The sequence below is a fragment of the Cydia pomonella genome, chromosome 10 (genome assembly GCF_033807575.1).
Source record: "Cydia pomonella isolate Wapato2018A chromosome 10, ilCydPomo1, whole genome shotgun sequence".
Classification (NCBI taxonomy): Eukaryota; Metazoa; Arthropoda; class Insecta; order Lepidoptera; family Tortricidae; genus Cydia; species Cydia pomonella.
The window spans coordinates 13,129,565-13,157,415 of record NC_084712.1 but is presented as its reverse complement, the minus strand read 5'-3'; the positions used below and the strand labels follow the sequence as shown (position 1 = coordinate 13,157,415).

General features: G+C 40.9%; 1 protein-coding gene across 1 annotated transcript; it reads right to left on the bottom strand.

Annotated features, from left to right (window-relative positions):
• Positions 1–236: 236 nt before the first annotated feature.
• On the bottom strand, positions 237–27,712 carry LOC133522144 (meiosis regulator and mRNA stability factor 1). The gene is made up of 21 exons (XM_061857372.1): positions 27,289–27,712; positions 26,596–26,759; positions 22,445–22,588; positions 21,431–21,591; positions 17,391–17,508; positions 17,126–17,316; positions 11,290–11,443; positions 9,018–9,159; positions 8,557–8,799; positions 7,383–7,920; positions 6,749–6,907; positions 5,286–5,414; positions 5,052–5,157; positions 4,219–4,374; positions 3,651–3,845; positions 2,809–3,163; positions 2,314–2,466; positions 1,537–1,704; positions 1,137–1,294; positions 710–809; positions 237–544 (listed from the first exon to the last, which is right to left on the bottom strand). The coding sequence occupies exons 1-21, from the start codon at positions 27,416–27,418 to the stop codon at positions 504–506; spliced, it is 3,705 nt and encodes a 1,234-aa protein (XP_061713356.1). The 5' UTR covers positions 27,419–27,712; the 3' UTR covers positions 237–503.
• Positions 27,713–27,851: the final 139 nt, after the last annotated feature.

Genomic DNA, 27,851 nt, shown 5'->3' with positions numbered 1-27,851 from the left:
ATCGGTGCATCATTATTAATGAACAAACCAAACCTAATCCTATATACCGCTGATTACTTGATTAGGGACGATCAATACATAAATAGTAAATACTCGAAAAACTCAAATAATATAAACGAGAAATACTTTTTGTCAATAAAGTAAAATTGGGGAGAAATAAATATAGACTAAACACAATTCTAGAATCATTTTAACACAACATTCGAGATAATAATTATACACTGATTTAATATTAATCAGGGTACAAATTATATGCATTGTAACATTTTCCGAATGCGTTGACACATCTTAATCTTAATAAACACACAAAAATATACGATCTAGAACATTATTGTTATAGACATCACATTTTTAGGACACTTGAATTAGTCTAGATGATAAAATTCGTTGCAACCCTGGATACAATCCTGATATAGCTGGGGTGACGTCGGAACGCATGCAATTTTTACAAGATATAAAAATTGGAAGGAATGTATCACCTCGCCGCGGCGGCCGCGGACGGCCTATTGCATGGCGTCGAACTGCGCCGCCAGCCGGATGCGGCCTGCAGAGGAAAACGGGGGGTTACAACCAGAAATCACAATCCACCTTTCGTTAAGAGAGTTCTAGAATAATTTCTATGTTCCTGTAGGTTATTTTCTATGTTACAGAGGGGCGGGTTGTTTATCTGTCGGGCCACTCCACAGGATGGCCGGCAGTTGATACCTACGTTTGCTCTCCTGCACCAGCAGCCCCGTGGGCGCGGGCAGCGCGCTAGCGGGCGGCGAGCACCACAGGCTCGTCTTCGGGGACTCGAACACGCGGGAACCCTGCAACAGACCCACAACACTGCTATATCGTCATTCATATTGGTACCATTAGGGCAAGGTATATAAAGGCCAGATTTTTATTGCGGTTTAAAGCTACAATTAAACTACAAAGATAAATAGTTCTTAATTGTCTTATATGTCATTTTGAAAACTATATTATTTGTGAGAAAGGGATAACACATTAATCAATTGAGACTTGTGGGGGTCAATCATTCTGGCAAGTCGACGTACTCGATTAAGCCTGAGCAGTGAAGTGAAGCGAGTCTCATCAAATGGCTCATGTCTAGTATATTTTTGTTAGAGAAATAAGGATGCCGTATAATATACCTTCTGTCCCGGCGGCGTGTCGTGCACGGAGTAGTCCTCGTGGCGCTGCGGGCCCAGACAGCGCGGCGCCGCCACGCCGGCGCTCAGCGCCCAGCGCGCGCCCGCCTCCACGAACACTTCGCGGTAGTGCCGCAGGAAATCCGCCACCGACTCGAAACCTGCCAGACCATATCAATATTATAACACTTATTTTTTATGCTACCGAAATTTGTTTTAAAATGACACGGAACTTAACGCGAGCAGTGCACGTCATGAACGATCGTATCTTTGACCGTGGTTCATATATTAACGGGGCCATTTAGTCGCAAGGCCACTCATTCTGTGTCAACCCGTATCTTGTCAAACATATACGGCGTGCTTAATTATGTCCGTCTAGAAATGTTAATGCAAAAGAACTTACCCAAGTCCGCGCACGGGAACACCGGCTCGAAGCGATTGGTGTATTCGACGAACACGTCCATGGCGGGCATGGGCTCGGCCCGGTCGGCTAGGATCTGCGCCACGCGCCACACCAGACGCCACGCCGGCGTGAGCTGCACGCGACGCGCGTCCGCCAGAACTACTCCAGCTAGGAAAATTGTTAAATCATTTAAAAATAAATCCAACTATGGTAAACGATTTCTAAACATCTACAGCGGTCGCCTGTACAGAGAACACTACGTACCTAACGCCAGTAGGCGCACGTCGGGCTCGCCGCCGCGCAGTTTCCTGAAGGCGCTGGAGAAGTACTCCTCCGTGCTGCCGCGCGCCACGCTGCGGTCCGCCGACAGCACCGCGCACGCCGCCAGGCACGAGGCCACCCACAGCGGTCGCCTGTACAGAGAACACTACGTACCTAACGCCAGTAGGCGCACGTCGGGCTCGCCGCCGCGCAGCTTCCTGAAGGCGCTGGAGAAGTACTCCTCCGTGCTGCCGCGCGCCACGCTGCGGTCCGCCGACAGCACTGCGCACGCCGCCAGGCACGAGGCCACCCACAGCGGTCGCCTGTACAGAGAACACTACGTACCTAACGCCAGTAGGCGCACGTCGGGCTCGCCGCCGCGCAGCTTCCTGAAGGCGCTGGAGAAGTACTCCTCCGTGCTGCCGCGCGCCACGCTGCGGTCCGCCGACAGCACCGCGCACGCCGCCAGGCACGAGGCCACCCACAGCGGTCGCCTGTACAGAGAACACTACGTACCTAACGCCAGTAGGCGCACGTCGGGCTCGCCGCCGCGCAGCTTCCTGAAGGCGCTGGAGAAGTACTCCTCCGTGCTGCCGCGCGCCACGCTGCGGTCCGCCGACAGCACCGCGCACGCCGCCAGGCACGACGTCACCCACAGCGGGGCGTCACCTGAACCGGCGGACATAACACTTTATTATCAACAATACATGGCGCAGATTAAAAGACGTACACCGTGGGCTGGAGTAATCCAAGGAGGAGCAAGTCGGCAGCCGGGCCGGGGCGGGCCGGGCGCATAATGTATGCTCGCGTATTACAGCTGTAAACTTTTGGTCTGTTTACCTATATGATTCTATCAGTTTAAGGTATTATTTGATTTAACTCGTAGAAAAAGTAGGTCAAAAACAGCTCGGCTCCGGCTCATATTGTAACCCTTATACAACGGTTGCATATAATACTATTTTTTTACCACAGTTCAATGAAATTTATAATTACTATAGATTGAATACACACCTGGGGCACGAACTAGGCCGTTCTCAACACAGCCACCCGTCGCGTACACGAGCTCTTCCAACGTCGAGGCATTAAGAACGTCCGGCTGCGGGGCGGCGCCAAACTGCGCCGCGTAGGCCTGAGGGAGGCTCTCTAAAGTCACAGGGCCGAGGGCTCTGAATCGCGTGGCAAGGACGGATCGGGCGGTGCGTATCGCGAGCCTCACGCCTCGCTCGCCGCTGGGTTCAGTGTATACGGAGACAGCGTCGGGGATAACTTCGAAGAGGTCGACGAGCTTCACGCATCCGTAGTGGGCGACGCGCAGCTGGCTGCCGAAGTGAGAGTGGTAGGCGGGCACGAAGCGGGAGAATTCCATCTGACGAGAGATATAATTCATTATAATTATACGACGATAAGAAATATTGTCATTTAAGACCTAAATAGGAATATATACGCAAACTTTTAAATACGCCACAAAAACATTGTTCTCGGCTGTTTTCACCTTCTCTAGTCCCTTAATACTCAAATCACTATAGACGAGACTTCTAGCCGGAGCCTCAGACTAATGGCCAGTAGCAACAATCACCATTAGCGGATTGATCAACGTTACTCAGCAAGGAAGTATGAAACGTCCTATACAATAAAATTGTACGAATCCTTCTTGACCATCACACTTGGCCCTTGGCGAAAGACTGCTGCTAGAGAGTGCCCTACATTTTATTAAATGAATAAATAACTATGAAAAGGCACTTTGTATTGTTCACTTCTTATGGCCGAATCCGATATCGGATATATAGGACAGTGTGAAAGCGCTTTAACAGTGAGCGGAGGCTCGGCTAGCTGCAAGTATCCAGGTCCCGCACCCTGAGGTTGGGCGTGTAGCACAGCAGCTCGACGGCCTGCAGCGCGAAGTGCGCTCCTCGCGCGCGCTCCTCGGGCGTGGGCGCGCGGCGGGGCAGCGCCACGGCGCCGTCCGCGCCCCGCGCCACCGCGCCCGGCGCCACGCGCGCCATCAGCTCCGCCAGCGTGCACACGCCGTACTCCGCCGGCGAGAACGCCTGCAATCACGTACAATTACAGCTGTATTCTGAAAATAGGGCCCCGTTTGAAGACTCGTAAGACGGGGCCCAGGTCGCTTTTAAAATTTTAACTATCAGTGGTTCGGAAAATTGTCGCTTTTTAGTAACAAATTTCCGTACTGCTGAGAATTAGGAAAGAGCTGCAAAGAAATTCCGCAATTCAATCTTTTAGTTTGTGAATTTCGAATTTCTGTGAAAAAGGTTTCGTTTCGACGTAACAAAAAAAATACCAATCTGCTTAACAACCTTGTCATGATAACATTGTACTCAGTAGTAATGTACCTACACGACTTTTAGTTCTATAAATCCTAAAGGAAAGTGGCAAGTGGTAATATGACACAAGTTTGCCAACCTTGCCGAAGGTCTCCTGGTAGAGGGCGGGGATGTCGTTGGGGTACACGGCGCGGCCGTTTACGGCCTTCAGCAGCTTCAGCAGGTCGGCGGTCCAGCGCCGGCCCTGCGCCGCCGCGGAGATGGTGATGATGCGGTATGACCCTGAGCCTAGTACCTGGGAACGAATGAGCTCATTAGAAAACTGAGTGAAAATTAAAATAGCACAAACATTACACTTATCGGGAACTCCGTAAAAATGGATAATTAATATAATTCACTCCCCCTACTCATCACCCTACTCATAGTGTTGTATTCCTGCCAGTGAGTAAGGTTGCCAGAGCTCAACGAGGAGCGGGAGGGGGTTAGGGTCGGCATCGCGCATGTAACTCCTCTGGAGTTGCAGGCGTACATAGGCTACGGATACTGCTTACCATCAGGCAGGCCGTATGCTTGTTTGCCACCGACGTTGTATAAAAAAAAAAAAAAAAAAAATTCGAAAAACGTGTGCACAAGTAAAAAAACCTATACTTAAGGATAAGGGATAAGGGCAAGCGAATGATGACTTACTTTCGCCGAGTCTTCCCGCGCCTAAGGACGTAAAACACGTTCGAAACCTTTATAACCTTAATTTCGTAAACGTTCTTGAAATTTTCAATGTAAAGCTAAGTGGCTCCTCGGACACTATTTGTACTGTTAGTATTTATTGAAGTATTACATTTTAAAATACGAAAGCATTTTACGACTATTGCTATAATAAGAAATATTCGATTCTTAAAATCCTAAATCTCAAAGCCCCACAAGACAGTCAGTTTATTATTATTTTTTCTAGAAAATGATGAATAATGCACTTACCACAATAGTGCTGCTGAGCGCAGAAAGCAGTTCAGGTAGCTTCGTGAATCCGTAATCGGCTACGCGGCACTGGCGACCGAAATGATGATGGAAAGCCGGTATGAGCCTAAGACAAAAATTATTTTTAAACAACTGTTTCAATAATTTAACTAAGCACAAACTATTTTATTTTTCGTAAAGCTGACTGAGCGCTGTTTGGGTGAGCCTGTACACGGTTATTGTGACGGTACTGACTTGCTGAAGGGTATGCAGCAGCGGGGCGCGGCGCGCAGCAGGTCCACGAGCTCGCGCTCGAACAGCGCCAGCATCGGCTCCAGCGCCGGCGCCGTGCGCGGCCGCTCGCGCTCGCCGCTCGACCGGGAACTAGAACCTGGACAGGATAATTACTTATTGTGAAAAGTAACTCATTCCAAATTAATAAGGCCGCCGGGAAACGAAACTGATTACGTAACAGAACATAACCTATACATTCTAATAAATGTTAAACTTGAACAGAAGTCATTATGATCGTGTTGCGGCTCCTTGCATGGGTACTAGATGGAGACAGGACGCGTAGCACAATGGCAGCTCCAAGGGCACTCCGCGGGTCGCGTCGTACGAGAATGAACAGAACTCACTGAGATCGTGTTGGTGCTCCTTGCGCACTAGATGGCGCGAGGGCACGTCGCGCAGCTCGACGCCCGCGGCGCCGTGCAGCAGTAGCTCCAAGGGCACTCCGCGGGTCGCGTCGTACGAGAATGAACAGAACTCACTGAGATCGTGTTGGTGGTGCTCCTTGCGCACTAGATGGCGCGAGGGCACGTCGCGCAGCTCGACCGCCCGCGGCGCCGTGCAGCAGCAGCTCCAAGGGCACTCCGCGGGTCGCGTCGTACGAGAATGAACAGAACTCACTGAGATCGTGTTGGTGCTCCTTGCGCACTAGTTGGCACGAGGGCGCGTCGCGCAGCTCGACGCCCGCGGCGCCGTGCAGCAGCAGCTCCAAGGGCACTCCGCGGGTCGCGTCGTATGAGAATGAACAGAACTCACTGAGATCGTGTTGGTGCTCCTTGCGCACTAGTTGGCACGAGGGCGCGTCGCGCAGCTCGACGCCCGCGGCGCCGTGCAGCAGCAGCTCCAAGGGCACTCCGCGGGTCGCGTCGTACGAGAATGAACAGAACTCACTGAGATCGTGTTGGTGCTCCTTGCGCACTAGTTGGCACGAGGGCGCGTCGCGCAGCTCGACGCCCGCGGCGCCGTGCAGCAGCAGCTCCAAGGGCACTCCGCGGGTCGCGTCGTATGAGAATGAACAGAACTCACTGAGATCGTGTTGGTGCTCCTTGCGCACTAGATGGCGCGAGGGCGCGTCGCGCAGCTCGACGCCCGCGGCGCCGTGCAGCAGCAGCTCCAAGGGCACTCCGCGGGTCGCGTCGTACGAGAATGAACAGAACTCACTGAGATCGTGTTGGTGCTCCTTGCGCACTAGATGGCGCGAGGGCGCGTCGCGCAGCTCGACGCCCGCGGCGCCGTGCAGCAGCAGCTCCAAGGGCACTCCGCGGGTCGCGTCGTACGAGAATGAACAGAACTCACTGAGATCGTGTTGGTGCTCCTTGCGCACTAGTTGGCACGAGGGCGCGTCGCGCAGCTCGACGCCCGCGGCGCCGTGCAGCAGCAGCTCCAAGGGCACTCCGCGGGTCGCGTCGTATGAGAATGAACAGAACTCACTGAGATCGTGTTGGTGCTCCTTGCGCACTAGATGGCGCGAGGGCGCGTCGCGCAGCTCGACGCCCGCGGCGCCGTGCAGCAGCAGCTCCAAGGGCACTCCGCGGGTCGCGTCGTACGAGAATGAAGAGAACGCGGCCTCGTAGCACTCCACGAAACTGAAATACGGATGAGTTATAACCTAGAGAGAATTTTTGCAAACATTTATAGAACAGAAATACCTACTTCTATATTTGCTATTTTACAATGTGTAGAAACTCTCTTTTTTCTTTGTCTTTAATCTTTATGTATTAGATATGTATTATATCCCTTTGTGCATTTTGGATTAGCATTGTATTGTATTGTAACTTGTTACACAGATAGTAAATATATATAAAAAACCGGACTCGCGCACAATATATAATGTAACTAAAAATTTATGGTTTTCGCAATTTTTTCTTTATCTGTGCTATAAGACGTCGCTTCGTACCAAATTTCAAGATTCTGAGTTCACGGGAAGTACCCTGTAGGTTTTGATTCCCTTGTGAATGTCGAAAATTTGCGGCATAAACGGCTGTATCTTTTGATTGCGTTGGTTAGGTTAGTTTGATTTTTTCACAACTCATGTACAAAAAAAAAAGGTAAAACACTTACCTTAATAAAGGCAATTTTCCTCCATGGCTGTCCAGCAGCGCTAGAGTATTCTTCGCCAGCACAGAGATCTCCATAAACACGGGCTGCAGAATCCTACTTCCATCCTCATGACCCGTGCTCAATCCGCCATGGATATGACACTTCCACGGGGCCTCCTCCATATCTATCTCCGTCACGGGTGTCAGATCCGTTAATTGTACGAGTCGCCCGTAGCCTTCGTGTATAATGACCGTGTCCTTAAGTCGGGCTATGTCGGACGTGGTGAGCGCGCAGCAGTGGCGGCTGGCGTAGGCGTCCCGCAGCCGCAGCAGGGGCAGCGCGTGGTTGGCCTGGTCGAGCAGGATGGCGCGCAGGCGCGCGCGCAGCACGTCCTGGTTGGGCGCGGGGGAGGGCCGGCCCAGCGCCAGCTCGAGGCGGCGGCCGCTCCAGGCGTTGTCCAGGCGGCGCTTGTGCACGCGCGCGATGCCCAGCCGCGCGTCCCACTCCGAGCGCAGCACCACGGTGGCTATGGGGCCCTCGTTGTACACCCACACCATCACTATCAAACATAAAACATTCATACAAAACTGTCATCAAATCATATTTTAAAAAAATGCGCAGAAAAAACGAGATGAAAAATGTTTTTGAAGTTGTAATTATTTTAAAATAGACTGAAACTCATTCAAAAAGGATTAATTATGACAGCACCTTCACTGGTTTTCATACTTATAGTGTCCTCAGGACACCCAGAAGTTAAGGATTAGAGTTACTATGGGGCTTGGCTCTAACACGCACCACCACCGCTGTCAACGCCCGGTAAGTAACTGATGTCTACCCCCACCTGCGTTAGGTGTGTCGTATACGCCAGAGATAAGACATAGCAACACTACAATACTAACTTCATACTTCAAAATAACAGATCGTTTTAACGTTTCTTAAAAAGTAGCTGACTCGACTGCTCATATAGGCAAAAGGAACCAATATTACAAAAATCTGGGAAAATAATTTGAATAAGAAAAGAAATTCTTTTAAATGACACATTTTAGAATGACCTCCTCATTTTAGAGTCCTTTCCGATAACTTACGTCTATTTATTTTCTATAATTATCTCCTATAATGAGACTAGATTAACATTTTATATTTTTACAACAATTAGAAAGGAAGCTAAATAATGAGACCTGACAAATACACTTACCTTTGACAACGGGGACGTACTGGCTGAAGAGTTTAGTGAGCATGGTCTGTATGACGGCCGGGTCGAAGGGCGGCAGGTTGGTGACGGTGAGCTCGGCCGTGGAGTCCTCGGCCTCGCTGCTGGGCTCGCTGAAGGAGGCGGACGAGTTCCACGGCGACACGGCGCGGCTCTGGCTGTCGCGGGCGCGGCTGTCGTCGCCGCTGTTGCTGGACGAGCAGCCCGAGCGGTCCAGATTCGCGGACCCTGTTTATAATCAATAGAATACCACAACTACATATATAAGGTATTTACGTAGTATTTTTTGCTACTATGCTACTAAATCAGTTTGCATGTGGTTCTAGCTATCCAACTCTTAAAAAGGCGCCTCTAGACGGCATCCTATTGTTAACGAAAATTGACCCCCGAAATTTTTATTTGATATTTGGCGAGGTTCTCACCCCCAAATAGTTGATAAGACTGACCGTGCATGCCGCGGATCTTGCGCGGGCGCGGCGCAGGCGGCGGGCAGAAGTCGAGTGGAGGCGGCGTGGGCGCGGGCAGCGTCTGCAGCGCGCGCGCCCATTCCGTCGCCGGCGCCGGCGGCGCCAGTGGGACCGGCGACGGCTGCAGGACAAGATATAAATACTACATTGTTAACCAAGGGAGGAAAGGCACTCATTGCAGCCGAGGTAGTTAGGCGCTCGAACGCTAATAGTTCATGATTGAAATAGTGTCTTTTTCACCTGAGTTAAAAAATCTACTTTTCATTTTAAATACGAGGAAAGCAAAATAGGTATGTGTAGTTGAGGGTACTTTCTATTCAGCAATAGCATTTTCTCTCAAAAACCATCAATTTGATGAAGTGGATCTGATGATAATGATGATTTTTTTAAATGTAATATGTTTACCGATTACTCCGACACCCGTGCTCCGATTTGAGTATTTCTTTTCTTGTTTGAAAGGAGTTACCTCCAAGGTGGTCCCATAATATCTATGGTTCTGATCTGATGATGGAATCCAAGTGGAATTGAGGGAACTCCTCAATTTTTAAGGGCACATGTATGGTGATTTGACTGTATTCTTAAGCAACTCAAGCATTTCCTCTCGTAAACTACCAATTTGATATAGTGCAACTGTAACCTTACCACGAGTTTGACTCTATGTATTAACTGACGTGTTCGTAACTTACTTTCTATACATCTCGCTCGCACTAATAGAATGCCAGTACGGCGAGATGCATAGAAAATACGGAACGCTATAGCAAATATGTCAGTGTCAAACTCGTGGCAAGTCTACTTACTGATTATGAAAACCACGGGCGATATGTGGAATTTACCTGTTATAATTGGGTGTATTTTTTTGTTGTAATAATAGTGATTTATATAAGTTTTTGTTAATAACTTTTGTTATTATTTTAGTTGAATATGATAATATAAATAAATGTAATGGGTGTAAAAGGAGCGTGCATGAACTGTAGGAGGCAGCACAGGAGCCGTCAAATTTTTGACGCGAGGCGTAAATGTGATGTTTACTGTTCCGATGTAGCCCACAAGATGGCAGAACCTACTATGCACAAGAAAACACGTGACGTGTGAATGTACATGTTTATTGTTCCGATTCAGGCCACAAGATAGCAGATCCTCCAACGCGCACGGTCCCTATTATGATTTTTGATGTAGGCAGTGTTGGAAATAAGAGGTGAGGGATAGGTGTGAGAGGTATGTGAGGTAGACTGTGGTGGTGAAGGTACGAGTCAGGCTTTGAGAGCTTAAGGGGTCGAGGGTGTGGTGATTTGATGGGTCGGAGACTAAGGGGTTGGGAGTTGAGGAATTGGGAGGTAGGAGTTGAGTAGTCGGGGGTTGGAAGTTGAGGAAGTGGGGGTTAGGATTAGGAGTTAAAGGGTTTGGGGTTGAGGGGTTGGAGAATAGCGGTTGAAGGTTTGGTGTTGGTGGTTCACGGTCAAGGGTTTCAGTGATCAGGGGTTGATGTGCTGTGAGGTTGAGTGATTGGGCCAGTGGCGGGGCGGAGGATAGATTTAGAGTAGTGGCAGGAATGATTTCCCAGACGCACTTGAGGAAAATCCTGATTATGTATTAAAGTTAACGAATTTAGTGTTAAACATGATTGTATTTTTCATTTATGTGTCACGCGTTACTCGTAAGCTCTTAACAATGCCTTATAACTAAAAATGGAAAAATAAAAACTTTTTACAAAAAAAGTAAACCAACTTCAAAAAGGATAAAATAAAATATTAGGTACTTTTAGGTAGTAGGTACTTTTCTAAATTCTAATTCCTCCATTAATAAAACTTCAATTCGAATAATATGTTCAGGTGTTTATTTGGATATATTTTTTGAAATATTTGTTGGTGTCTGATTTGTAACTGATGCAAATTTTATGGTCTGGTACCAAAAGTACATTAAACTAAATTAATTAAGTACATATTTTACGACCGGTATGTACTTTTAAGGTTTCGAGCGATTGTGTGTAGTCTTGCAAATTCTCGTTGTTTTTACATTTTTTATAATTTTTATTATTACATAATGCAATGTAAGGGATGACTGACATTGGCCTTCTTTTATGTAAGCATTAATATGTTACATTTACGGCTGTTGTTATCCTTAATAACAATAAAATAAAAAATAAATAACCACAATATGCTGCCCCCAACAGTCCGCCGGTGTCATAAATGAGTCACTAAAAGAGCAGCTTCTTTATGCACTAGGACCTCCTTACTAAAATAGCTTTCGTCACCTGCACTGGCGGTGGTATGAAGACGGGCTTGTCGACCCCGGCGGTGCTGTAGCCCTCGTCGCTGGAGTACGCGTGGTAGGGTTGAAGGGGGCGCAGGTAGCGCGTGCTGATCTTCCGACCGAACACATCCTCGCCGTCCATACGCTTCAGTGCCCTGATGAATATTAATTATTAGTAAATGCAAAATGGATTATTGTTCACGATTCAATTTAGAAAAAAAACCTTTGTTATATTTACCCTAACATACAGCGACATTTATACTAGCAACCAGTCAAGAACATGTCGGGCCATGCTCAGTGTAGGGTTCCGTAGTTACCCTTCTGTTACAGTGATGAATCTAGTATTTTAACTGGAGTGGTGGGGGGAAATGACCGAACGGGATAGTCTTATGTATCTTCCAGTAGAAATAGCAGAGAAAGCGCTATATTGCTTGTCCTTGTCATAGTCTCACTTGTCCTTCCTGCCTACTTCTAAAAAGTCCTAAGTGATGTAGAAGTTTTTTGATAATCCGAAATAACCCGACCAAATTATGTAGGTTGTTTTTGGTATATTGTCAGGAATATAAAAACGTGTTTTTAATTTTATCGCAATGTGTCGTCACTCACGGGGGCACATGGTCTAGCACATCTATACGATCCCTACCATCTATGGTTACAGTAGGCTGCCTTGGACGGGGCTAAATTACAAGCAAAAGGGTACCTAAAGTACCTTTGCAGCGATTTGTACGTCTTTTTACTAAGAACGGAAGACTTCTTGTGTGACTTTAGACGAACGGTCTGGCCTAGTGGGTAGTGACCTAGTGACTCTGCCTATGAAGCAGGTGGTCCTGGGTTCTAAGCCCGGTAAGGGCATTTATTTGTGTGATGAGCACAGATATTTGTTCCTGAGTCATGGATGTTTTCTATGTATTTAAGTATTTGTATATTTTATATATCGTTATCTGAGTACCCACAACACAAGCCTTCTTGGCTTACCATGGGACTTTGTCAATTTAAATAAATAAGTAAATATTATAGGACATTATTACACAAATTGACTAAGTCCCACAGTAAGCTCAATAAGGCTTGTGTTGAGGGTACTTAGACAACGATATATATAATATATAAATATTTATAAATACTTAAATACGTAGAAAACACCCATGACTCAAGAACAAATATCCATGCTCATCACAAGAAAGATGCCGTTACCAGGATTTGAACCCAGGACCATTAGCTTCGTAGGCAGGGTCACTACCCACTAGGCCAAACCGGTCGTCATAAGCGCCATACATGTACCTATAACATTTGAAGTTTCTTCGATTTCTCGGGCTATCTAAAATTACGTGTCTATGCTAACAAGCTGATGAAATTTTAACAGTTAAAACCGACTATCTGATACAAATTTACTAACATACATAACGCAAATATGCTGAAAATTGCTACATTTACATTTGCCTGCTGTTAGAGGTGGACATTTGTCAGACATTATGTTTCGCATGTATTTGCCAATCCTGAATAATATATTTTTAAAACAATCCTTAATAATCTTCGAACTTAATATAGTTAACATTTAAAAACAAAATGTAGCTTATGCTTCTTATTTGCCCACCATGTATATATGCCAAATTACAGCTTTCACAGAGCAAAGCCCCGGATGGACCGACCGAAACAGACAGACATAACATACGGGTTTGTTAATTGTTGTACACAAAAAAGCCGTCCAACTTAAAATGTTTGAAATAATGAAAACATAAATATAGAAATGAAATGAAGAATATAACGGAGACAATCGCCGCTGTCGGGCAAGTTTCGGTAGCTCTGTAGTTAAAGCGGTGGGCTGTGATTTAATGACATGAATTTACAACGAAATCCCAAAAAATCGAAATCGAAATTTCAGTGTTCTATCGGATACATTTTGGGGCGTGTGCACAGGAACTGCACGATCTGATCCCACCTTCCCCTTTCCATCATCGGACGTCCAGGCGTGGGGAGCGAATGCACCCGTTCGTGGTACACATTCCATTTGTTCGCACTAAACGGTTTGCCTCCTCTTTTTTGTTACGGACGGCTAAAGAATGGAATGCGCTCCCGCCCTCTGTATTCCCTGATAAATATGACCTCGGTCTCTTTAAAGCAAGAGTGAATAGGCTACTACTGAATCGGTGAACTCCATCTTAGGCCCTGTCTTCACTTTCCATCAGGTGTGACTAGAGCCAATCGCCGATCAATTTTTGATAAAAAAAAAATGAAACATTTTAAATAATCTCTAGAATAACCCCTTTCAAGAAATAGATCGCAATACAAGTCATTCATTTCATCTATTTCGTTGTAAAATCATCTAGGTACAAAAAATCAAAAAGGTGTTAAGTAATTAATAATGTCAGCCCATGACGCCCTGCTACGGCACACAACATCACCCTGTATACATCATAAGTTACCTACATTGAAATGACGAATAGGAAAAAGAGCGATAAATTGACAAATTACGTCATGAAGTGAAAATATTAATGGTTAATAATGCCTGATAATGATAACGTCAACACTTTGCAATTCATCGTTATTTTGTGGTAAGGAAAAACGAAAATTCTTACTCGCTTTATTGGAAATTCCCAAAAATCGACAGCCTAGTCATATTTGATAAAAACACGCTAAGCATCAATAAAAGAAATTCTCTTTTGACAATTATTAAAGGTTATAAAGATATCGCATCCAAATGTTGATTATTTTATGGCAGGTATAGGAACTCCATCGCACCACATAATAATCACTATAAAAGCTTATCGTCCTACGATTTTCATACTTATTATTTATGTACAATATACGATAACACCTAAATTGAGTGCCGTGAAAACTTTTAAATATTCACAGTAAATAAACAAATAAGTATACCAGATAAATCAGATACCAGCTATTATCGTTCAACCATATTGAAAAAACATATTGATAACAAAGAAATTTGAATTTGATTCGTTATGGAGTGACAGGTGCAACCCCTCCAACGTATATATTTGAAATCAGCTGTAAAAGACCCGCCATCTTTATAACCGTTATGCATTAATACTTTTCCCGCCAATTATTATTTCCATAAGAAGTTATCATGAATGAGAAATTAATTATAGAACTCCCGTGAGCCGTTTAAAATAATTTTAATATGAGATAAATCAACTTCAAAATAGTTCTCAGGCCACTGAGAATACTGCTTATAAATGTTGCTACAGACCGAGAAGCAATCAACTTAGGTAATAAGCCAAATAACCCATACAACCTTAGGTATCGTTTTGTATACTTATTTCAAAAATAGTAAATGTTTTTACAATATAATTCTTATCTAGATGTATAGATGTTTTTCTTTACCTAGGTCTCCTATTCTATTTGGAATTTTAGGTACTGTATATTTTTTAAATAATAAAACGTTAAAATTGTATTATAAAAAAATAACGAAATAATTCGCCATGCTTCTGAAGTCTTCCCGTGAATAAATGGTATTTTTAATGAGACTTTATTCCTTATTTACTAATAATGAACATAAAAAATCGAAAATAAGGTACTGAAAACAGTTTTTCCTACACAAAACTCCAATAAATCGTAAAATTAGAAAAAAAAACTTACCCTGATACTAGCATGATTCACAAATAAATAAGTAACGAATTAAAAAGGCGTTTGACGCCTATAAAATTAAACTTTTAGTGTTAGACACCACGATTTTCTAATTATAGCCGTTGGAAAATATTTAAATCTCGAAAGTATAGTAAAAATCACTGTTTCCGGCTTGTGTCTGACGATGTAATGAACGTTTGGACGTGGAAGGACGGCACTGTAAGGTGACGCCTATTGCGGGTAAGTACACATTTGCGACAACTGAATGAGTATAAATGATGAAGTACCCCCATATGAGAATCTAACGGCAGCGTTCAGTAAAGGATTATACAGTTCTATGACAACCATCGGATTGAGTGTACTTTTCTGTTTTGCAATTTATATGAACTTAACAGATTTAGGTTAAAATAATAAATTGTAGGTAAAAATTATGGCGTCATACGTCGGAATGTAGGAACACTACGACTTCTAAACCTCTAAGTATATCAAGAATACAACTAGCCTATCTTTGGTAGACGACCATTATTGCAAAATCCGCCTTTTTAGGGTTCCGTAGCCAAATGGCATAAAACGGAACCCTTATAGTTTCGCCATGTCCGTCTGTCTGTCTGTCTGTCTGTCCGAGGCTTTGCTCCGTGGTCGTTAGTGCTAGAAAGCTGAAATTTGGCATGGATATATAAATCAATAAAGCCGACAAAGTCGTACAACAAAATCTAAAAATTTAATTTTTTTTAGGGTACCTCCCCTACACGTAAAGTGGGGGTGATTTTTTTTCGCTTCAACCCTAGAGTGTGGGGTATCGTTGGAAAGGTCTTTCAAAACTAATAGGGGTTTTCAAGAAACATTTTTTGATAAAGTGAATAAATTCGGAGATAATCGCTCCGAAAGAAAAAAAAAATGTGTCCCCCCCCTCTAACTTTTGAACCACAGGTCCAAAAAATATGAAAAAAATCGTGGAAGTAGAGCTTAAGAAAGACATTAAATGAAAACTATAGCGGACATGATCAGTTTAGCTGTTTTTGAGTTATCGCAAAAAGTTTTCCCTTCATAGTAAAAAGACTTACTTTAATTAGGTACTGATTATGCAAATTTGCCTATTTGTTTAACTCGGGTGAAAGGTACCGTTTCATCCCTTGGTTAACAATTTACTATACTTTAAGCTCCAGTTTAGCTTATTGTGACGGAAGAGTAACTACGGAACCCTACACTGAGCGTGGCCCGACATGCTCTTGGCCGGTTATTAAAATTTATTTATTATTACACACTTTTTACACACTTTTAGCTTCACCGCGTATCTTCTTTGTATACATCTACATAATATATATATATATATATATATATATATATATATATATATATATATATATATATATATATATATATATTAAACCACTTCCTGGTGTCTGTTTGAGCTGAAACTTGGTATACTTCTGTATTTCCGATGACAATGCAATAGTATACTAAAATGGAGCTGATCTGATGATGCAGTCGGAAGGTAGCCAAAGGAACTCTACGATGGGAAAACTTAAACACATTGAGTTTAGGCTCATTTGAAAGGTCTCGAGAAGTACTTGATAGACATACAAAAAAGAGAAAGTGCAGTCGGCAATAAAAGTGTGTGTCAAAAATATTTGTGACGGTTACTTGTTGTTACGTAAACCAGCATGCATCAAAATCACAAATTTTATTCATTGAAATTATTGTAATTTGAGTCTTGGTTTTATGTTATTTCAGCAAGTAGATGCTACAGAACAGAAGCAAATTAAATAGAATAGATAATAAAAAAGGTAAAATCGCCACAGCGTATCGAGCTAGTTTTTGGGTGTAATTAAGTAACCTTGTAAAGCAGTCAAGCGTATGGTATTGTGGTCAACCGGTCTATGGTTAAAACGTCAGTTTACCAGAAATATTTTCTGTTTTCTTTTAATTAATAGCAGTAACTTACATGTAAGGGTGGTAAATAATGTATAACCTATTAACCATCGACAGGGCAACTACGGCTGGTCCCGAAAATGAACATAAAGTGTTAGTAAAATTTCCACGCGTGTGCATGCCTAAGCGATTACCGCCGTCCATGGACACCCGCAACACAGGAGGAGTTGCCGGCGTTTAAGAGAATAGTATGCTTTTTTCTTGAAGTCCGTACCGGTCCGGAAATCCCGCGGGCGACAGTTCATACACGAGATACATCAGCTCGTAGAATTTGTTGGCCAACCGATCTGCGAGCCGGTGTCTCTGAGTATAGCTAGCAGTAGTACCTGGCAGCGTGGTCGGGCGTAGGGAAGCGCAGCACGGCGGTGGCCTTGTCGACGCGCAGCACGCGCCCGCCGCAGTTGTCGGCCAGCCGGCGCAGCCTGCGCGACACGCGGTCCGGCGGCTGCTCCAGTGGCAGATTCACCACTTCCACTTCGCATATTGGATCCTCCTCCTCTTCGGTTTGGCTTAGCGTCTATAAAAAAATAATAACTGTATTGTCTAAAAGTTACTAACACATAATGTGAACGCAACAGAAATGAAACATACCTTTGGATTTCTAGGCAAGTGAGCAGTTAGTTCATTATAACAGTAATGGGACGAGGCGCAGGTTATAAGGGCAGACGATGTGTTCTGCTTATGCACCAGTATCACTTCCATATTTTTCCTGTTAAAAATGAGAGTAGGCACATTATTAATTATACTTGCAATATATTCCAATATTAATCATATATTTGTTATTACACATAAATATAGAATGCATTAAACATTAAAACAGTTTACAAATTAGGAATGAGGCATCATTAGTAATTGATATGTAAAAAAATGAACTCATATCTATTAATTTACTAATTACATTACCGAAATCTTGATGAAATAATCTCTTATTATTAACTCATTTAAATTAACAGCTTCTAAGACTGAAAATATTTTAAGTCTCTTTAAGGCAAAACGAACTGATGAAGACTTCATTTTTAAACTTGTAATAATAAAGGCTTTTTCACCACACCAACTGGAAAAGGCCCTATTGATTCTTCAAAAACTAATAAATAAGTTGCATTTTATCCACATCTGGGGCAAAGTAGTCAAATGAAAATTTTGAGTCGTTTCTTTTTAGGTGGTAGAATTGACTTTTAAATGACGAGTTTGTTAGAATAATAAGTTAAAATGGATGTCCGAGCAGATAAAAGCAAACCCTGCTGCTATATAAACAAGCAATTGAAAGAGAATTAATAGTCAATATTACCTTAAATTCACAATACTGGTTAATAACACTTAGTTAACTGTATAAATTTGGCATAACTTGTCATCAAGTTATTTATTTACCTTGATTCAGAATTATTTGAAACTGCTAAATCAATCACTAGAATAATTAACAAATATAATTGAAAATAAAACCTTTTTATTATAGTTAATAAACCAATTTATTAACCTTATCATCAACAACTAATAAATACAATCACTAATACTTTATAATTCACCAATATATTATTTAATAATTAATTCATCAAATTAATCAAGTAAGTACAAAAACATTAACATAATGATCAACATAGTATTTACTTAACTTTCAATATTCCTGTGGCGACGATTAACTCAGTGCTGCAGCGCAACGAAGAATCACAATGAGAAATGATCAAAATGAAATGAGTCGGGCCCTTTTATATCCACTGCTAACCAGCCACTCACAACTGGTTAATCATGCCATTTGTCGTTCGAGAAGTGACGTCACAAACGTATCTTCTCATTTATCGAATAATGCAGAATAAAATGATCACAACATCTTTTCAATAAACTCCGTTATACATAATTACTAATAAGTAATATTAATACATAATATAATCACTTTAAAATAGTTAACAAATCTTATTAGTAGGTTAACTACTGTCTCAAAGTTACCACTATCCATGTTTCTCCAATCAACCGTGGTTTCGTATCGTACCCACATAAATCACAAATTGTGTAAACTTCGCGTGATATTGAGTCAAGTGTTTAAATAATGAATATTGTCAGAGAAACAGGTCAGTTTCATACATAATACAATTTATAAATAATAATCTAACACGGCCATACTGACGTGTACTTCGTTCCCGAAGTACCAAAAGCATAATTAGACAATCACTTCATTCATTAAATAAAGCTTAATCCAATTATATATATAATAATCCTATTTTACACATTTCGTATAATCAATATCATGATCTGCTTGAATATACATGTTATTCTAATTAAAATCGACCAGCGAATATATGTGGGTATTGCCAAATACCTAGACATGCCAATTACATTCACCCGCTGCTAGTGAGAACAATTGACACCAAGTATATGACCGACCAGCGGATACCCAATAAGTGTATCAAAAATGTGGGTATTGCCAAATACCTCGGCATGCCAATTACATTCACCCGCTGCTAGTGAGACAATTGACACCAAGTAAATGACCGACCAGCGGATACCTAAATAGTTTATGAAAAATGCCAAACCATACCTAGACATACCGATCACATTCACACTCTGCCAGTGAGACCAATCGGTATCAAGTATGTGGCCGACCAGCGTATTTTTTTTTAACCAATGTACAGCAGATAATAATATTATCTTGTACAAAATACTATTGCACAAAATGTATATTTACCAGCATTACATTATTAGTAAATTGCACCTTCAACATTTATTCAGCGAACAGGCCACCAGGGCACTTTTACACGTCAACGTGGGAAATACCAATGAAAACGTCAAGTTAAAAAAAAGTATTTAATATTTAAAAAAATAACACAAAAAAAAAATCAAATTATTGAGGTGTAAAAGTCTCCAAGTGTCAGAACTAAAAAATTATACAGGTTATCATTCAAAATTCTGTATAGTTAAAAGATCCATTAAGGTTCGTGTACATAAATACATAATGAAATGAAAAGGTGAATATCCTGTAGATTTTCCGACGGTGCAGGTATTTACTGTTTGTTAAACTCTCTAAAAACCGTTCGGCCAATCTGACAATTCATTTTGCATTATGTGCAGTTTTATAGTACAGCAAATTATTTGTAATATATAGGCGATTCTGATGTTGAGGTAACGTTACTATAAAAAATACAATTTTAACATTTACATCATTATAGATATACCAGGACTCTGCTCCACTGTCGCTTGTAGCAGGGTCGAAAGTAGGCAAAGCAATGTCCACGTCTTTTCCAAGAGCACCAGAGACAGCATCCTTGATCGCTTTCAGAAGGCCATGCACAGCTTCCAAATCTCTCTGAAATTACATAAGCATTTTTTAAAGTAAGGCTGAATACTATCCCACTTCTGATGTTAGAATAATAAGTTAAAATGGATGTCCGAGCAGATAAAAGCAAACCCTGCTGCTATATAAACAAGCAATTGAAAGAGAATTAATAGTCAATATTACCTTAAATTCACAATACTGGTTAATAACACTTAGTTAACTGTATAAATTTGGCATAACTTGTCATCAAGTTATTTATTTACCTTGATTCAGAATTATTTGAAACTGCTAAATCAATCACTAGAATAATTAACAAATATAATTGAAAATAAAACCTTTTTATTATAGTTAATAAACCAATTTATTAACCTTATCATCAACAACTAATAAATACAATCACTAATACTTTATAATTCACCAATATATTATTTAATAATTAATTCATCAAATTAATCAAGTAAGTACAAAAACATTAACATAATGATCAACATAGTATTTACTTAACTTTCAATATTCCTGTGGCGACGATTAACTCAGTGCTGCAGCGCAACGAAGAATCACAATGAGAAATGATCAAAATGAAATGAGTCGGGCCCTTTTATATCCACTGCTAACCAGCCACTCACAACTGGTTAATCATGCCATTTGTCGTTCGAGAAGTGACGTCACAAACGTATCTTCTCATTTATCGAATAATGCAGAATAAAATGATCACAACATCTTTTCAATAAACTCCGTTATACATAATTACTAATAAGTAATATTAATACATAATATAATCACTTTAAAATAGTTAACAAATCTTATTAGTAGGTTAACTACTGTCTCAAAGTTACCACTATCCATGTTTCTCCAATCAACCGTGGTTTCGTATCGTACCCACATAAATCACAAATTGTGTAAACTTCGCGTGATATTGAGTCAAGTGTTTAAATAATGAATATTGTCAGAGAAACAGGTCAGTTTCATACATAATACAATTTATAAATAATAATCTAACAAGTTCGAATGGTACTTTTTTATTACTTTCGTTTGGATTTGATTTGGTTTGATTCATTTTGGTATTTCATAGTTAGTATTTTCCTCGCGTTGGTGAAGTGAAAATTTTTGATTAATCCTAGCTCGTGCTGTGAAACCCTCGCAAGGCTCAAGATTCTACTTCTCGAACCAGTCGCTACGCTCTTGGTTCAATTTTGGAATCTTTCGCTTGCTCGGGTATCAATATTAGTACGAACGGTTAAACAACAACTTTGTCCCCTTGTAAAACAAATAACTATTGGACTTGACTCGTATTGGGAAAAAAACAGATTTTCTCAGAGATCAAACATTCTATCAAAAGGAAGAATAGCAAGGAAATAAATCATACCTATGTCTAAAGTCACTTAAGTCAGCCGCAAAGTTAATGTCTCCAGAGATCAAGAGTAGCGAGGCGGGGGCGCTGTGTAGCTCCCCAAACCTTCGCATACACTGCCGCAGCTTCTCATCAGCCGCATTCTTTTGCGTTCCGCACACATGGATTAAGCTTACCTGTTAAGATACATTTTTAAGGTTTTGTCGGGCAATTGGTGAGAAACTGAGTAATCAACAGTAGAAGAGGCAAACAAAACGGTGCTTTAAACTTGTTGAAGCAGCTGTACGACCCCATAAGTACATTACGCAGTAATTTTGGTTGTCAAAAGATAATTTTGCTTCCACCAAATATATAACGGGGCTTGATTATTTTCTAAGATTTTACACCTTTTCCATTATCAATCAATATTTAGTGAGAAATAATTAAAAATTAAATAAGCCACCAAGGCCTCTTAATTAATGAAGTGATAAAGTTACACCACAATATTAATGAAGTCAGGACGATTTCCATAAACTAAATAGGTATATATTTTGCTTACACATGGGGCATCAAAGAAAACAGTAATGATGTGTGACATTTAACTTAGTTTCAAACTGTTGCGAAATAAGCATGAAATTTACTAAACATTGCTCTTTTGAATGTACTATGTAGACTAATTTCTTACATAAATACTGACAATCTTACATAAGTATTGTCGATACTCTACCCACCCCAGCTCCTTCACAACCCCATGTTTCACGCATAGCCACAATGGTTGAAGATACGCGGATTTGTCCAGGAAATTAACTAACTAATAATTTGTTCACATAATAGAAGACATTATATATATATTCATTCACACACCCATATTTACCAACAAAAGAGAAAAACAGCAATGTCATCAAATCTATGTAGCAGTGTGAACTTATGAAGTGACAGATCTATGTTACTTAAGATTGAGTGTTTGGCATTGAATTACAAGTCTTTAATTATAGAGGTATTAATTAGATTCAAGCTAATTACTTGATTCTAGATAATATAACTACTTACTTGAGCATCATTAAGTTCTTGGAGTCTCAGTGGTAATTCTTTCCTCACATCACAGACTACCACAAAGTCTGCTTCTCGCCTCCCCGTCAGAAATTTGGCACGGATAGCTGCTACAACATCTATAGCTGAGCAGCCACGGGGTACCTGGAAATTAAACATTGATATACATACGTTATAATAAGCCTATACGGTGTCCCACTGCTGGGCAAAGGCCTCCCCCCTCGATCTCAACTCGTCGCCGTTTTGAGCATATGTTATGTTTTCAGTTTAAAAATAGAGACAATCAAGATTGAGTGCCTCTGTTTTTTAACTTCAACATTGAAAATTTTAACATTAAAAAATAATCAAAATATCTTGTGACCCCTGGACTACTATTTTTACTATTGGATTTTATGCCTATGCCACAGCAAAGGGCTTACAGTTTGTTTTATCATAACATTTTTTACTAAAGATTATGTTAGTTTTTAGTGTTTAATACAAAAGTTTGGACTTTCTTATGACTTTAGATATCCTAAGGATCAGAAGCAAATACCTACAATAATATTGATTAAGTAGAAGTAGATAAGATTAATATATTGCATAAATATTTATTGTTATGTACATATTGTCTTTAGTTAGGTAATGGCAAGCAAGAACCTATTCTCATCAATAATAACCCAATTGAATATGTCAATGAGTATATCTATTTAGGCCAGATAATCTCTCCGGTAGATCTAACCTCAAAAGAAATAGATAGACGTATTGGAAATGCTTGGAAGACATATTGGAGTCTAAAGGAAATAATGAAAAATAAAGATATCAATGTAACTATCAAGCGAAAACTCTTTAATACCTAAGCCATACCATAGAGCAGGGGTTCCCAAAGTGTGCGCCGCGGCGCCCTGGTGCGCCGTAGAAAGTAAAGAGGGGCGCCGTGAGTTCTATCATTATCCGAAACCACAAGTATTCGCGGGTACCTATTTGAGCGCTCGCATCGGTAAATAATATAGCGTCGTGTCACTCTTTTTCGACCGTGATTTTAAATTTACAAGGGCGCCGTTGCAAAATACTAAACTTGTAACTGCGCCGCATGTTGAAAAAGATTGGGAACCCCTGCCATAGAGACTATACATCTCTATTGTATTGTAGTAATTATTTATTTTAAGATTATTATAATGTAATGTTTACCCAGGTATTGGCTGTTGTATTTATAAATGTTGTTATGTATTTTTCATGTCACTATATGATGTTACTATTAATGTTGTATTGACTTGTAAAAGAGCCCTTGAAGCCTACTTGCAGAATAAATTTTTGAATTTTGAATTTTTGAATTTACCAGCATACTTCCTATACTCACGGCTGCCAAACCTGGACTCTCACTAAAACACACATTAGAAAGCTAGAAACCTGCCAAAACTCCATGGAGAAAAGTATGCTGGGAAAAAGACTATCGGATAAAATAAGAATCACTCACCAAAACAAAAGATGTCACAAAAACAATAAAAAAGTTAAAATGGAAATGGTCAGGACATACAATTAGAGGCAAAGAAAAATGGTCGAAATCGGTAATGAACTGGTTCACAGGCCATAAGAAAAGGAAAAGAGGTAGACCATTTAGAAGATAGGTGGACGATATCAAAGCCATAGCAGAAAGCACATGGATGAGAGTTGCCCAGTGGCGGATTAACCGAACAGCAGAAAAAGCATATGCTAAGGGCCCCGCGCCCAGGGGGGCCCCGCACTCCGACCCTGACCATGCGACTTCGGCACGAGGAACCGGCCAAGTTCAAGTAGAACTCGCACTCCGCGGATCCTGTACTATCACATTTTATTTACAATGTATTTGTTTCGTAAGTCAGTAACAACATTGATCAATTATTATTATTTGTTATTATCATATATTTTTCTTTATGACGATACCAAATTAAAATAATTTTTAGGCTTACGCAAAGACTAAGAGCAGAGTTTAGCATAAAACCGAAGGTGCAGTGTCTCAAAACAAAACTTTTGTGCATGGCTAAGCTGCAGGAAACAGCAGAGCTCGGAAACGAACAAAAGAAGATACTGTGTTAAAAACATATTAGTGAAAAGCAAGGAAGGATGATTTATTTATTTATTATTTCAAATAACACATTGCACCTTACAGCTAATGCCTAATGATGATCAGCTTTGAGCCCGTAGTAGGCCAAAGGACGCGCTCCTCTACGGCTGGCCGAGCGCCTAAAATATGCCGAGTTGCTGCAAAGCCGTTATAAAAAGAAAACAGCGGGGCCCCTATGCAGGGCTTTGTATTCGCGTAGGCCGGGTGTAAAGCCCTACATAGATACCAAAAGCATCGCAGCAAGTCGCACTTTCGAGCAAGAACTCTCCGAGCATCAGGCGAGCCGAGATCACATTGGTTCAATTCCAAACTCTGTTCTCCTGCAATTCCGCCTTTGCATGGTAGCGCGCCGCGATAGAACGCTCCGGGCCTCCGCCCTTATACGGAACTCGGCCTACGGCCTCGTTCACACTCTGGCATTGGTTTCATTCTAGGCTCTGCTTTCCTGCAGCTTGGCCTTCAGCTTCGCACGGGAACGCTACGAAATCGTTTGGTCCGGATATTCAGCTCGGGGGGCTCAGCCTTCGGCCTTGTTTTTTGGCTCACTTAGCCATTAGTTCCCACTTCTTATTGTAGATCCGACTCACGTTTCACCTATTTTTACAAGCTTTTATTAAACTTAATACCTAATATTGATGTTGTTAAACAGTATCCCTACATGCTTTTATTTAACTTGCAATACTCGTAAGTTGTTCAAAATCTGCAAACTATTTTTTTGACCATTTGTCAAAATTTGTTGTTAAAAATTCACTTACTAGGGAAAAATCGGTGACAATACAATGTTGATGAAAACCGAAGGTTAGGAGGAAACCTATATAGAAGAAAGGAACTGTGATAAAATAACAACAACTAACAACTTCATTAAGATTAGGCACTTTTATAACGGCTAAATAAAATAAATATTTTTTTTTATTTCGGAGCGATTATTTCTGAAAGTAATAACTATAATAAAAAAGGTTTTTGGAGACCGTTATTCGTTTTGAAAGACCTTATCCAACCATATGCCACACTATAGGGTCAAAGAAAAAATATTTTGTATGGGAGGTACCCTAATTTTTGTATAGTTTTTATTTAACCGTTCTGTCGCAATGCATGATTTATGTATCCATGCCAAATTACGGCTATCTAGCACTAACGATCGCGGAGCAAACCCTCGGACAGACGGACATGGTGAAACTATAAGTTTCCAGGAGACTACGAAACCCTAAAAAATACACTGCATAATATGTTAAAAACTAATCGAGAACGAGTCGAAAAATATTAAGACATCGTAAAAATGTTGTGATGGTACTGAATCCTCGGGGTGCGAGTCCGACTCGCACTTAATCTTTTTTTTTTTCGAACCAGGGGGCCCCGCAAGCTATTGTGCTAAGGGCCCCGCGCCTTCTTAATCCGCCCCTGGAGTTGCCAAGGATAGAGAGGAATGGAGAAGGTTGGAGGAGGCCTTTTGCCAATAAATGGCACACAGACAGGAATAAAATATGCAAGAAATGTAGAAAAAATGAAATTTACTTTACTGTCTGAAACCAAAGGATTCTTAAATTAAATAAATTCTTAACATATTGTCTACATATTAGTGCATTAAATATTATTGTCACTATTTTTTATGTATTATCTGCTGTTGTTTCTATATTTACAAACATGTTTAATTGACCTCCATATAATATGGGTAATTAAGTAAAATAATCTTAAAACCTCTTATAATGATAAGTGAGGTTATCAGTATTTTTTAAGCATATCTTTGAAATAAAACAGTTGACATCTTGTTACCATTTTATGAAGATCTTTGTTTACCATAAAAAGTTTGAACAATGCTATCAGTTATAAAATATTTACTTACAACAAAGTTTGCATGCTGAGGTACTAAACTCAGTTTGAGCAGTCACAACATAAAAATCAATAGGCGGGTCCACACCGAGCAAGCATATACATGAGGAAATTGACTTGCACATATGCTCGCTCAGTGTCGACCTGCCTAATGACATGCCATCACAGGAAAGATACTTCATAGTCATTTTTGATCAAAGATTATATACACTGCAACAGAACAGCTTTAAAATATGATACCAACCTGACAGTTCTCTATGTCCCAAAATATTCCTAAAGGTACAGTAACATTTGACCGCTGCTTATAATGTCTGAACCTTGATTTGACTCGGGTCCGTTCTGGGTTAAACACTCCCTCATCCCTCACACAACTTTCAATTTCTTCAGAAGATTCCTCATCGGACACATCTACAAGTAAATAATGAATTAAACATATGGCAGAATACTGTGTGTGACCATGAGCATGTTAAATGAATTAATTAAACATGGCATTTAATTGATATCTTAGATTTTAATATACACGAGATATTAACTCAGTAGACTTAACTTAAGAAGTAGTAAAGGAAGAAATACCAAACAAAATTTGAAGAAAGTAGGCCATATCTAACAGATCATAGTGTCACAAAATGTACAATAACTTAAGTAACACACACAAAGTTCCACACGAGTAACATGAGATCGGCATTGTATAACTTAGTAAACAGGATATTCAGTTACGTACAGATTATTAATTGAACTAGTGTTCAAACCATTCAAAGCCACAATGCCCACAAACCCAGATCAATTACTAATTATGGACATGTCATAAATTGTGCCATAAATATCAAGTAATTGTTTTTAATTTTCATAGTAATTAGTGTAATAATAAAGCCTGTAGCCCCCCCCGTAACTTGTCGACTGTTACCTAATAAAAAATACCATTGTCAATAGAACGCACCTGTTATCCACAAACGGGGAGGTAATGGTATTTTCATGACTGGACTAGATGTAACATTGTTGGCCAGACCTTGAGCAGAATAACTTCTTGTGCCCCTGTTGCAACTATCAATATCTTTTAGAAAATCCATAATGCGTAATTAACTGGTTCTACGTGACGAATACAAAACTTATCTCTCACTCAGCATATGCTAAACAAAGCAAAATTAGGCTACCAATGTGGTACACAAACACGTCACACTTTGAACGTACAAACACATTGCTCTCTACACAAAATACTTAAATCACAAGATTTGTGTCTTAACATTAAAACAAATATATACAAAACGTAAAAATAATATCGACATTATCTCTACGCCATATCCATAGCTGAATGGTGAAACTACAATCCATTTCATAAACAAACAACGAGCACTAGAGTAAATGAATGAATGAAATATATTCAACTCAAGTTCGACAACATTATCATATTTTTAATTGACTTCACACTATGATGAGTGCTAGTAAGCAGTACTAGATCGGTCAGAACGTGTTTTAACGCTTTAGCATTTCCACAAAGTTTCA